Source organism: Anser anser, assembly GCF_964211835.1.
Source record: "Anser anser genome assembly, chromosome: 1".
Taxonomy (NCBI): Eukaryota; Metazoa; Chordata; class Aves; order Anseriformes; family Anatidae; genus Anser; species Anser anser.
In genome coordinates this window covers 16,706,570-16,719,215 of record NC_139720.1, presented here as the reverse complement: position 1 = coordinate 16,719,215, position 12,646 = coordinate 16,706,570, and the positions used below count along the sequence as shown (strand labels likewise).

Sequence of the window (12,646 nt, the reverse complement as noted above, 5' to 3'; positions counted from 1 at the left end):
GTGATTTACGAGGCAGGCACATGCCTGCAGCTGAATAGACATTACCAGCTCCTTGGACAAAAGCCACGGGGCTGCCACCAGCTAGGCATAACGTTTAGTCATTGGACCCTGGGTGAAAGACTTTGCCCCGAAAGGATCCAGGATGCCATCCGGTATCATCTGAACAGTCAGAAGAAGCATCTGACAATGACATTCGTAGGTAGGTATTGGGTATTGCAGCTTGTGCTGGGGAGCACCTGCCGAGGCTTCCCGTCCCTTCCCTCTGTCAGTTTTTTGGAGCTCTCTTGGAAACGACAGATCCTAACACAAGTCAAATGACTGGAAATGTAATTTGCAATAAAGATTGGATACGGCTTATGTAAATGTCTATCACTCGTGACATCTGAGCAGACATAATTGCGATCTGAGGGAGAATTTCTGAAATTAATCCTCCCGGTGGCTTCCAAACTAATTTGTTGAAGGATTGAGAGAGATTTTCTAAATAAACAAAGCGGTTGTTGAAGGTTATGATAATGCCACTGTTGATCAGATGTGGGCCCTGCCAGAGTTTGACTTCTGCTGGCTCACAGTGACTCGCTGTGCCTGCAGCACCCGTGCTCAGCACGGACCTGCCCTCGCAGTTCTTGGCATTGCCTGGAGGAGAAAAATGCAGAGCATTAATCGCAGTGTTATGCAAATACTGGGGGGTGGGGACAGGGAGGGGTGCTATGAACACTAGAAAAGTCGTTCAGTTGGGGTCAATCTACTTCTCTGGGCATATATATATATATATATTTAATATGCATTTCCAAACCTAAATTCGTAACAACTCTAAGAAATGCCAATACAGCATATAAACTCAAATGCACCAGGCAGAAAACATATTAAAACACAGTGCTTCCTCTTAAAACAAATCAGATATTCTTACTTAAGATTTAGTCATTGCTAATTTTATCATGCCCTTATCCCCACTCTCATTGTGAATATTTAATATTTAATAGCAGGAGGTGCTGCAGGGTTGTAGTGGTGGCATGGCAAGGAGGAGGCAATGGCCAGTGCTAGCTTCCAGCGGAGCACTGATGGTATCCTTCAGGAGATCATCGCTTTGTGCTGGATGCCTTTCCTTCTCCAGAGTTTTCCTGGGGTCAGAAGCTCTTCCGTAGCTTAAGCATGGGACAGTTCGCAGGGCACAGGGAATGGGACTGCAGCCGAGTCTTTACCTCTGGTCTTGGAAGGGTCTTGCCTGTGGTTACCTGGAAAAGGACAGGGCCTCCTTTTCAAAGAGAAAGGGGTTTCTTCAGTTATACAAGGAAGAAAAGCAATCCCACTGAAAAAATCACTTACTTTGCTAACCAGGGCCAGAATTTTTAACGGTGTACTGAGGGGCATGCATGTTTAATTTACTTTCCAACTTCAGAGGTAAAGAAGTTTTTAAAGATTTACCAGTATTGCTAGTCAGATCCCATTGTGATAATTTTTTTACAACTTTCTTAAAAGAATCAAAGTTACTGCATCAGTGGATTTTTGTGCTCTTTTGGTGGGCAGATTTGTATGCTTATGAAGCATGACAGTATCTAGTGCTGGAGGCACCTGTGTGATATGGGGTATGTATGACCTGTTAATGAGAGGAATTTGTTTCTGTGCACTTGTGTTATTTATCTTGTATTTATCTTTGTACTGTTATGTATTTTGATGCTAGTGGGCATGGCTTTTTAAAAAAAATAAAATCATAGCAATTAAAATTACAAGCATCTAAAGGAAGGGACAGAAATTAGATTTCCCATTGCTGAAAGCATGCCAAGATTTTACATTTAAAGTTCAAAATGCTGTTCTAGTCAAACACAGAAAATGTTCCCAATGTCTGAATGCAAAACATGTCGTTTCCTACATGCTCAAAACCCAATTTTAAAATTGCCATGTGAAAAGGTAATCTCTGCAGACATAGTTCGGTTTCTGAGTCATTTCCTGGCATTCTGGCTGACGATTTCGAGCCTCCCATCCTTGCTGAGGCCCAGCTCGTCATCTTCCACCCAAATCCTGAGGATCATCAGTGGAAGTCCTAGTCTAGATGAGATCATAGATTTGATATACAGAAACTAAAGCCTTTGACAAATTCTGATCAGAAGTAATACACAATGTCGTTAACGGTGAAGGTGTATAATCTGCAGGGTTATCTGCCCAAACTTCTGGTGGTTTTACCAGCCTTTGAAGTCATTAAATAGAGTCAGCATTTCCCTTTCTTAGGGAATATTTTAGCTCGGGTGAAGCCATGTTGTTGAGGCAGGACTCACCGGTTCTGTGGTTGTAGAAGCCAAAAGCATGAGGAGCTAATAAAATTAGTCCCTTTCATCCATTAAATGCGACAGGATTCTGTGAAAACCCATCCAGAGCTCCACCTGCAGTGCTGCAGGTGGGAAAGGCAAGAGCCGGGAAGGCCGGAGAAACGTTGCTGTAGGGTTGTGCTGGCCTTATGTTCCTCCGCGTGCACCTAACGCTCCCTCAGCAGGACTTGGGCTGGCTGGTGGCAACCTTCCCTACACACCTTACACCTCCTGGAAATCACCACAGGGCCGCCTGGCTGATATTTACTTTTTCTAGGTCCTGCTCTGACATGGCTGCAGAGCCCTTGCAGGTTTTGGTGGGTATAACGGGGGGTATCCGATCTGCTCTTGCAGAACAGCATATTTATTCGTGCAGATTTCAATTAGTAGTAATTGTTTTTGTTGATTTTTCATTTTTTTTCTGGTAAAGGGTAAGTGAAAAGTGATTAATACCTGAGAAAGGAAACCGGGGCTTGGCTGCAGAGCGACATTCCATTGTCTTGACACAAAATAACAAATAACTCGCCTCTAAAGCTGTGTCTCAGGAAATGAAAGTGTAAAGCAGTGAAAGTCATTTGGAGGTCATTGAAATGCAAAGTGTGCCCTGCTCCCGAGCCCCGAATCGCTCAGCTATCTGTAACAGCTCCGAGAAATCTCCTGCGCTGTTAGGCAAGCAGCGCGCCAGGCCAGTACCAAAAGCTTTCCTGTCTTTCTCTCCCCTGCGTGCTTTTTGAAGTGTTATTCCTGCTGAATTTGCAACTGACAGATGAAGTTACCTGTTTTGGCAGAAATTTCGTATCTGCACATAAAATTAACTTTTTCAGAAGCGCTCCCCAGGGTCTTCACGCAGAGCGTGGCGTTATGGACCGGGCCTCCAAGGCAAAACCAAGCAGAGCTCAAGGCCTGGGTCCTCTTCTCCCCCTGGCTGGGCCTCGGCTGCGTGGCTTCACCCAGGGCTTTGGGCTTTCTGGTCCCGGGGGAGGTGGTACCGGGCAGCCCTCTGTGAGCCTGGTTAGCTCGAGCTGCCTGCCACCTCCACACCACGCAACTCCTCGGAGGTTTAGGGGCACCTCCCCAAATGGTGATTTTCAGCTCCTCTGAAAGCTGGAGAGGTGGGAGGGTGGCACAGGCTGAGGGGTCTTTAATCATCACTCCTTGAGGACTGCTGGAAAGCTTGCTGTGCAGGCCGGCCAGCTGAGCTCTTCTGCAAAGCCAGCTTCAGGGACAGGGGACGTGTGGCAGGGGTACCAAGGGACATTCAGCGGTGGGGGCAGTTGGTTCTGGTTTCGCTGATGCTGTGGCACTGCATGATTTCCTTCAGGTTTGACAGGTTTGCGCTCCTGCCATTAGAGTTGCACCTGCACTTACAACCATTTCCCATCCCCAAACACCGTTTTGTGCTCTTCTGTTTCAGAGCAAGTATGCTGTTCTTTCAGAAAATGCCCCTGCGCCTTTTATTGTTGCAAAGGAGCGTTTTCACCCTCTCTTCTGTTTTGGAGGGGGTGAAACACCGATTTAGCATGGCACGCTGTTTCTAGCAGAGTCATTGAAATGGCACCTCAGGAATTTGGTGCAAGGGCTTTGAAGTGCACTGCTATCTCCGTTTAATCACACACTAAATCTACAGTAACTCGCTGATTCACGGTGAACTTTTCAGGCATTTTGCGTCTGTCTGTGGAGTGAGGGGAAGCAGGGCTTTGCAATTACCCGGCCACTCTGGGGTCTGGGAGACCCTCACCAAGAAGAGCTGGGGGCAGCCCACGCAGCAGTGTGGGACCCCTGGGATGGACCCAGCTGTGTCCCCGTCACCCACACGGAGCTGCAGCGCGCTTGGCAAGGTGTCCCCAGGGACAAGGCTAAGGGGAAGGAGTTGGCTGGCATGTCGTGCTATTTCTAGGTGTTCCCTGCACTCTGAGAGCAATAACGTTTGCATCCTGGTTGCAAAATCAAGGTATAAAAAATGCTGTATCTATATAAAGCCAAAAATGTTTGGGAGTAGTGTTCTGGCATAGGGACAAGTGGGGAATGAAGAAGGGTTTGCTGAAGTGGGAGAGGAGAGCACGTGAAGGAGAGCAAGGCTGCAGGAGACATGTGGAAGCGAGGGAGGAAGGAAAAAGCAGAAAAAGGGTTCAGAGAGCAGGAGGGGGCAGAGGAAAGGGGCAGTCCAGGGAGGAGGAAAGGGCCATGGAGGGCAGACAAGGGGGCCTGCAGCAGGGCAACACGGCGGTTGGTGTCTTCCACATGGCAAGCTGGATGTTCTCGGAGGGGTGGGCAAGGTCTCTTGGCAGCCAAAACAGGTCCTTCTTGCTGCCTCGCTGCTTCAGCATCAAAGAGCTGAGGAGCATCTAGTAATACAAATAGGAGAATAAAATTTCCATTTCAGACTGGGAAGTCTCCTTCTTCCCATCAGCACTGCAGCTAACATGGCCAAAATGAGTCAAATCCAAGAGCCTGCCCTTGGCAGGAGCTGTATGCTCTTCGTGAAGATGCTGGTTACACCGTGGAGTAAAGGTGCACTGCTGGATGCTGTGTGCATGTACCTGTGGCTTTTCACAGCTTTGTCACGAAACACCTTGCCATTGCCACGTGGTGGGACATGCCTGGTGGGATGGGAAGGCTGCTCCCCATCCCTGCTGTACCACCAGGAGAGCAGCAGCTTGTTGGGCACCACCACTCACTTAGCTTAGCTTCTGGATGCAGCCAGGCAGGAGATAACAAATCAGTCTAGCAAAACTTGCTCAGCTTCGTTGCCCAGCCTGGATCCGGGCTACCGGTGTTGCAGGGAGTTTGTCTAGGAAAAGGAACTGGTCTGGTGGCTTTTCAGGATTTGCATTTTTGACTCACTGATGGGAAGCTTTGGGGTTTTCCTTTTCACTGTCACAGGCTCTCATGTTTCTCTACCGACTCGAGCCAAGTTTGTATAAAGAAATGCCATTAAAATATTCAGGGAGTAAAGGGGATACATACATCAAAGGAAGAAGGGTTTTATGTGAAATGATGCGGCCTGCTTTTCCCTGGTGACTAATCAGGAGGGATCCAGTGGATGTGTAAGAGATTTTCTGTTCTTCACACCAGCTAATTTTAAAGTTGCTTTGGAAATCTCTAGGGGGAAACTTGAAAAAAAGCAGAGATTAACATTAATGGTGTCTCTTAATCTAGCCTAATTTGGAGTTTCCCGACTGATCAGAAAAGTTCACATCCCGGCACTAAGCTTCTGTGGCATTTCCTAGCCTCTCCTCCCTGCATTGCCTGCTGCTGCCCGATGCGTTTGTTTTTTTCCTGCTTGTTTATTTATTTATCTTCCTCGTGGAGGCTGGACTCGGGCCGCTGGCCCAGGCAGGCCATGGCGGCAGGCGGTTAATGAGCTTTTTGACCACTGAAGCAGCACGGCATCGCCTGGGAATCAGAGAGGCTCGCTCCCTTCCAGGCGCTGGATAGCGGAGCAGGGGCCGGAGGGTTAATGAAGGAGCCGGGGGGCTGGCGGGCTGCCTAATGAGCTCCGGGGAGCCAGCGAGGGGGGACAGACCCTGACAGCAGCATCCCTCCTGCCACTGGCTCCATTTTCCCCCATTGTCGCTGTAGCTGGAGGCTCTGGGACGAAAAAAGCCCCAGAGGGTGTGAGCGTGAGGTGCTCTGCACTGAGCACCACCGGGTTTTGGGGGCTGAACCAGCACGTTAGCAATGCAGAGGAGTGTTGTTTTGTATTAAAAATAGCTAGGAAACAGATTCTTTTTAACCTTTAACCACTCCTAACAGTCAATAAATCATTAGCTACTGATTAACAAAAACAGTAGGGTAACTTTTGTCCAGTAAGCAAACTCTTGGAAACACTGAAAGGCTGGCACTGACTTCAGGATGGCTTTTCTTTTTACAGATTCGGACTTATTTAAAGACAAACAAGGCAAGCTCTGCATATTAAGCGATGGCACACAAAGGATTTGGATAAAAGACCAGCTTTCTAAAACAGATTTTTTTTTATGTGTACAGTGAGCTAAGGAAGGGCAGTACTTACAGCACGGGGACATATCTGTCCTCTGAGAAAAACAGCTCTCCTGATGCCAAGCATTGCTAGATCAGTGGGGTCTCACTTTCGAGAGTTCCTATTGTTTTCTCAAATTCTTGGCCACATTTACAGATTGCTACTGAGTCCTCTCCTCTGCTGTCAGCTCCTTCAATAGTCTCAATGGGGTGGCTGAAGCAGACGGAAGTAATCGTGGCTGAGGCTCAGACCGGAGAGCACAGCTTTGAGTCTGAGTACAGGAAATATCTGTGAAGTTGGAACACTCTCCTGTAGGTGACAAAAATGCTCTAGTATCCCTCTTCCCATCCTTGCAAAAATTCAAATGGTAATTTTTTTATGTGAGACTGGAACTAGGAATTTGGAAGAAGATGTTCCTGGTGGATTAGAGATTTGTGAGACCCTCGGGAAAGCCCTAGTATCTTGCGGATTAACTAATACAGGGTGAGATCCAGACACCTAATCCTCATTGCTGCAGCTGATTAACTAAACAAACATTTGCACTTTGCAATATTTTTACATCTACAGTATATAGTCTGGCTTAATTATAAATAAATCGACCAAAGATTGGACTGTTTGCTTAAACCTCTCCAACATTTTGCATCATGGCTTTTGAAAAAAAGTATTATTTATAATATAAAAATATAATTGTTAAGTATATAAGACAAGGCTTCCATTATCCATTAATCTGTATGTCTTTTCCATTCACTGTGCATTATTAGATCATCTGTATCCTTAATAAGTAACTCGGTGGGCTCCAGCAGTTTAAATATTTACTTTAAAATAACAGAAGATCCAAATGAAACTGAGATGCATCAGAATATCTCTGTGATATTTTAAGTGGAATGGGAGTAGGTTTGTGCAGTAGATACGCAAACTATAAACAGATGTGTTTTGATGACCTTCTCTCCTCTCTCCGGTCTCCATTTGTACAAAGCAAGTTCACAGATGAAGCTTCCCAGCATTTTACACACACCTGTGAGAACCTACGTGTGTTTCTTTCTGTTGAAATTGTGGGGGAAAGTCAAAACAGTTCATTGTTCCGTTCTTGGGTTTCACTAAAATCAGATTTGGCATCTCTAGTGAAATATCTTTGGGGTGGCGTTCTCTCGCTCCGCCACCGACTGCAAGCACAGGAAATGCCCCAGGTGGCCATGTCAGCAGCCAAGGGACTTGCATCACCTTCGCAGCTTGAGAAGGTTGTCCCTCCGGGTCCCCACTGAGGCCAGAAGACGTGTGGGACATCTCACGGTTAACTCTGCTCTGGTTGGGAAGGATGCTGCAGTTTTCAAGACATCCCGGGACGCTGTCATTCCTGTGACTTTGGGCCTGGGAGAACGCCATGCATAGATCTGAAATTTGAGATTACCCACGCATAGATCAGAACTGCTAATCTCCTTCCTGAAAGCTTGGAGAGAGAAAGTTAAGTTTCATGTCGTTGTTTACAATTTTACGTACTTATTGCCATAATTTGAGAAACATAAATATGGTTCATCTTGTTTTAAAGAAAAAGAGAAATGTAGGGGCTTCCTTCATGTGTCAGGGCCATGCTTCTTTCACTTTGACAAAAGACTCTGTATGTAGTTGAGAAGCAAGCATAGATGTCAATGCAGCAGATTTTAATATGGGATGCCCTGGCTGTGCATACAGGCGGGCCTAGAGGTGAAGACGTATGAGGATGGCTGAGGTCTCTGGGTTTGTTCTGCCCAGAGCAGAGCAGGCTGAGGGGAGGCCTCATGGCGGCCTGCAGCTCCCTCACGAGGGGAGCGGAGGGGCAGGCGCTGAGCTCTGCTCTCTGGGGACAGCGACAGGACCCGAGGGAACGGCATGGGGCTGGGACAGGGGAGGGTCAGGCTGGGGGTTAGGGAAAGGTTCTGCACCCAGAGGTGGTCGGGCACTGGGACAGGCTCCCCAGGGCAGTGGGCACAGCACCAAGCTACTGGAGTTCGAGAAACATTTGGACAATGCTCTCGGACACATGCGGGCCCAGGAGTTGGACTCTTGTGTCCCTTCCCACAAGGATATTCTCTGATTCTGATTCTATACACTGAATGTTTGAAGAATCATTACATACATGATGGTGATAAAATTCTGCAACACTCAGGGTTGCCTTTTTTTTTTTCCCCCCAGTCCAGGAGGAGTACATTTCTTTCATAGTTTGTTTAAGTGAGACCCAGTTCTCTCTCTGGCACTGTTTGGTTCCTCTGCTTGCTACTCGCTTTTACAGCATGTGGTCTTTGAAGTTTGAATCCCAACCTCTTTCTGGACAAGCGCTAAATTAAAAGGCAGTCTTTAGGGGTAGGCAGCACAAGGTAAATTTTCAGCTCCATGAGCAGGAACTTAGTTACATGACTTGCATTGCCATTAATGGGGGTCATGCTGGTAAATTCCTGTACACCACACTGAACATTTACTCATGAGTGCAGAACTGGCACAGCTAATGAAACTTGCCTTTTCGGTAGCATGGTGCTTCAGGAGATGAGTCTGACAGGCAGAAAGGACTGCTAAGTACCCAGATGAAAGTCTGGCTTTTAATTCCTTGAACATATTTCCAGAAAATAATAGTGTGAATTAATGCTGGTTTGTGTTAGCTGTTCCTACTGTTTGGGATCAGTCTTGCTCCAGTTGTATTGCACAGAAGCAAAGCTCGTGCCTGAAATGTAGATATTTGTATTGTCATTTAGTGTTGGGAATTCACTTTCTTGTGCATTTTCCAAGTATTAATTACTATGATTTATTTTCTTACAAACATAGGTCAGTCCTCTGCTAACACCAGCTCCTATAACCACAAACAAACAAAGTTCTTTTTTATCATTTTTGCCCCTGATACTCTCCCAAAGATGACCCCTCTGATGGCTGGGCATCACCTGGTGATTTCCAGCCTATGTTACTCAAGGGCATCTTTTACCCATTTGTTCTTGTACCGTGTCCATTGCAGTGATAGTCTTCTCGGTTCCAAAACCCTTCCTCAGCCTTTACTTTGCATCTGCTCTAGTTTGAAGTTATTTTTAATAAATGAATTCAAAATTATCCACAACATTCTCTGCTATTCATTGTCATAAAATTTGCCTAATACCCATCCTTGCAACAACCCACTGTTGCATTGCCTCTTACATTTTAATCGCACCATGGTTCATAATTGCTTTGTAGCCAATTAATACAGTTAATTCTTCCATACTTTTCATCATTTATAGCTGATGATCTCTAAGCTTACAGTAGAAATTCTTGTCATTAGATCCCAAGTTTCATAATGTGTGATTAATTCTCTTTTTAGGACTCAGATATTCAAAGTGATTCTTTTTTTTTTTTTAAATGCATGATACTCTAAATACCCTTTCAATTACCCCAAAAAATATACATTTAGTATTAATCAAAATATTAAATGAATAAAATCAGTTTCATGATTCAGTACTGCAGGAACTCCTAACTTAGGCTCCGTCCATTCCAGCTTTTTATTTTTATTCACATTACTTAAGTTATAAAGTATTCCCTAAGCTAGGGGCTGAAAAGATGAGTGGTGTAGTACTTGTGACATAGAAAAAAAAAAGTCCAGCTCACATGAAATCACTCAGAGAATCTCTTTCCTTTCCCAGCAACATATTCTTGAATTTCTGGCCCTTTCTATCAAGTGGGTCTTTTAACATGGTCAGAAAATTATGACATGTTTGAACTAAGGGTGGTTTGAACTGCATGCGGGTCTGTTTTTGTTCACTTGAATAATCCATTTACTTTGCTTCATCTTGTGGTTCTGTGTGGTCATCACATGCCAGAGGCCTGTACTGCAGTTACCAGTCAACATCTAGAGAAAAGCTTTGCAATTTTGATGTTACATAAAAGTAGAAAAAAAATCCATTTGCCACTGCAACTACTTGACTGTGAAGGAGCAGCTGCAAACTGATGAGTCTCATCAGGTTGCAATCTTGATTAACGTTGGGCAGATCCCCCCTGCTGCGAGAATAAATACCCTCCCTTTGTCAAGGCTCCCATGTAAGAAACAATAGATTATTTCAGTGAAGCAAGAGAACATGAATGTTAATCAAATCATTCCTCCGAATGAATAGAAGTAGCACCCAGAATGTAAACATTTTAATTTTGGAAGGGAAAGTTTGCCCGTCAGCTAGTTTATTTTTTAAGTATTTTTTCATTTGCTTTGAAAAGCTGCTCTCTACCATTTCCATCATTGCATACAATAATATTTTCAGCACCGCAACTACGTATGCTTCCTGTCTTTCCAAGCTAGGCAGCAACAAAGGGAGTATTGGAAAAATAAAATCTGCCTTAATATCAATTAGGAGAGGTCAAAACCTTATACTGTATAACGGCCAAACTGTGTGTTCACATTAGGTAGAGGAAATGGAAAATACTTTCCAACTGGAATCGACACCAGGAAATACCCTTTTAAAATTTTTTTATACATTAGGATAATTACCCTTAAAAATAAATCTGTATCTCTTTACAATGATGATATGATTTTAAGTATTTTAATAAATTTATGTGTGTACAACTGAAGCAGTAAGAATAGGTTTTTATCCCCCTTGCTGCTTCCCTGTTTGCTCTAGAAATAAGGGATTTCAGTACACAATTGAGCTGTATGTGTTTTGAAGTGAGTGTACAGCAAACTAGAGTGTAATGCCTAGCCATCTTCCATTTTCATACGTTTACAAGCTTTGTTGATCAACACATGATAAAAATATCTCTTGGCTTTGGTTATGCTGCTTGTCTGGGTCAGATCTTGGTGATTTCACTCCTGTGAGGTGTCCCTTTGCCCATAGAGGAACAGGAGCAAAGGCAGGGAAGTTCAGCTCATTGCTTCTCTTTCGCCTCAGAAGTCCTGAGAGATCCCGTACCAGTGGTCGATTAGGACTCTGCAGCTCTACACAAACACTAAACATGACAGAGTTTTCTTCTACAATTTCTTAGCTCTTCACTAAGGCTATTACGCTGCTGTATATACGTATATGCTGTATATACATACGTGCTGTATATACGTGGTCCCTTTTTTAACCATAGCGGTGCATCTCTCCACCAGAGAGGTGGCAGCTGTTGAGCTTCTGTGTAGCAGATGTGCTCTCCCATCAGTCATGCTGGGGTAAAGCCTGTGCCCCTCCACTGGGAAATTAAGGGATGCGTACCGGCGATGAAGGATGTGCTTGTGGTGGAGGTGATTGGGTTTGGATTCTCGGTCCCATAGGCTTCCCTATCTGTTGCAATCACTGAATTTCCTTCGGATGACTGGTCCCTCCCACTCATCGGACAACCTTTTGCTACAGCCTTATTTTGGAACCCGCGCTCAGTTTCCGGTGGCTCTGGCATAGTATCCCCTTCAGGGAAAACCTGGTTTATGTGAGGCTGACCTCCCTTGTGGTATTACACCACTTTACGTCTTCATGTCTTCAGGCAGAAACAACGTTAAAAATGAAGTGCCTTCATTCGCTTGAGGAGAAGAGCTGCAAAATGAACAGAATTTATTAGAGTTTGTTGAGCAGAAGTAAGAAAGCAACCTTTTGAAGTGATTTGGGCCAAAGTGGTTCAGTAGTGGCAAAGACTGAGGCCACTTCTGACCATGCTGTGTATCACATGGGGCGTGGATGAACCCTATAAAGTCATCCGTCTGTTGTGTTTTTTTCTTGCCTCGATTTCATAGGTCAACTTAGCTTCTGCTGCTTCATTTACACATCTTATTTTAGTCCCTTTTTGAGAGTAAGAAGTATGTTGTTGAGCTGGCTGAACCAGCGTTTAAATCCTGTGTGTATATAGCGCTGTGTGACATGTGCCATTTGCTTCTTGAAGCCCAACATTGGGCGATTAGGAATTCCCCACGGGCCTTCAGGGGAGAAGGTGGCAGTGGTGACCGTGGATGACTGCGACACAGCGGTGGCCGTGCGCTTCGGGAGCCTCATTGGAAACTACACCTGTGCCGCCCAGGGGACTCAGACTGGCTCAAAGAAGTAAGGATTTCCTATATCCGTGTTTTCCACTCATTCTCTCCTTCCAAGGGAGAGTCAACAATACAAGGTTAACTGCCAAACAAATTAAGTTAGAAAAAGGGATCCAACTTAACAAGAAAAAATTACAAGTTTTAGTTCAGCAAATGAAATTTGGTGGAGGCTACTGCAAGTGTTGGCACACTGGGTGGAATGCACGATTTCACGTAGATACAGACATGTGCCTAAATTACTTGTAAAATGCAACAAAAAGAACTGGAAAACAGTGTGGATGGCCTCCCAAAATTATCCACTCAGTATGAACATTTAGAGAGCAAGGCAAATAAAATGTTACGCATTATTAGGAAGGGGATTGCTGAAGAGCTTATTACTTACATAATTTA

At 44.9% G+C, this 12,646-nt stretch overlaps 1 protein-coding gene across 5 annotated transcripts in view; it reads left to right on the top strand.

Moving 5' to 3' along the window:
* CELSR1 (cadherin EGF LAG seven-pass G-type receptor 1) overlaps positions 1-12,646 on the top strand; it is a 166,527-nt gene that overhangs the window by 104,127 nt on the left and 49,754 nt on the right. For all 5 annotated transcript variants that reach the window (XM_083832484.1, XM_083832483.1, XM_083832482.1 and 2 more), the window contains exon 6: positions 12,109-12,266. In XM_083832484.1, coding sequence (XP_083688610.1) covers positions 12,109-12,266 — 158 coding nt within the window. The remainder of the gene's footprint in view (positions 1-12,108; positions 12,267-12,646) is intronic.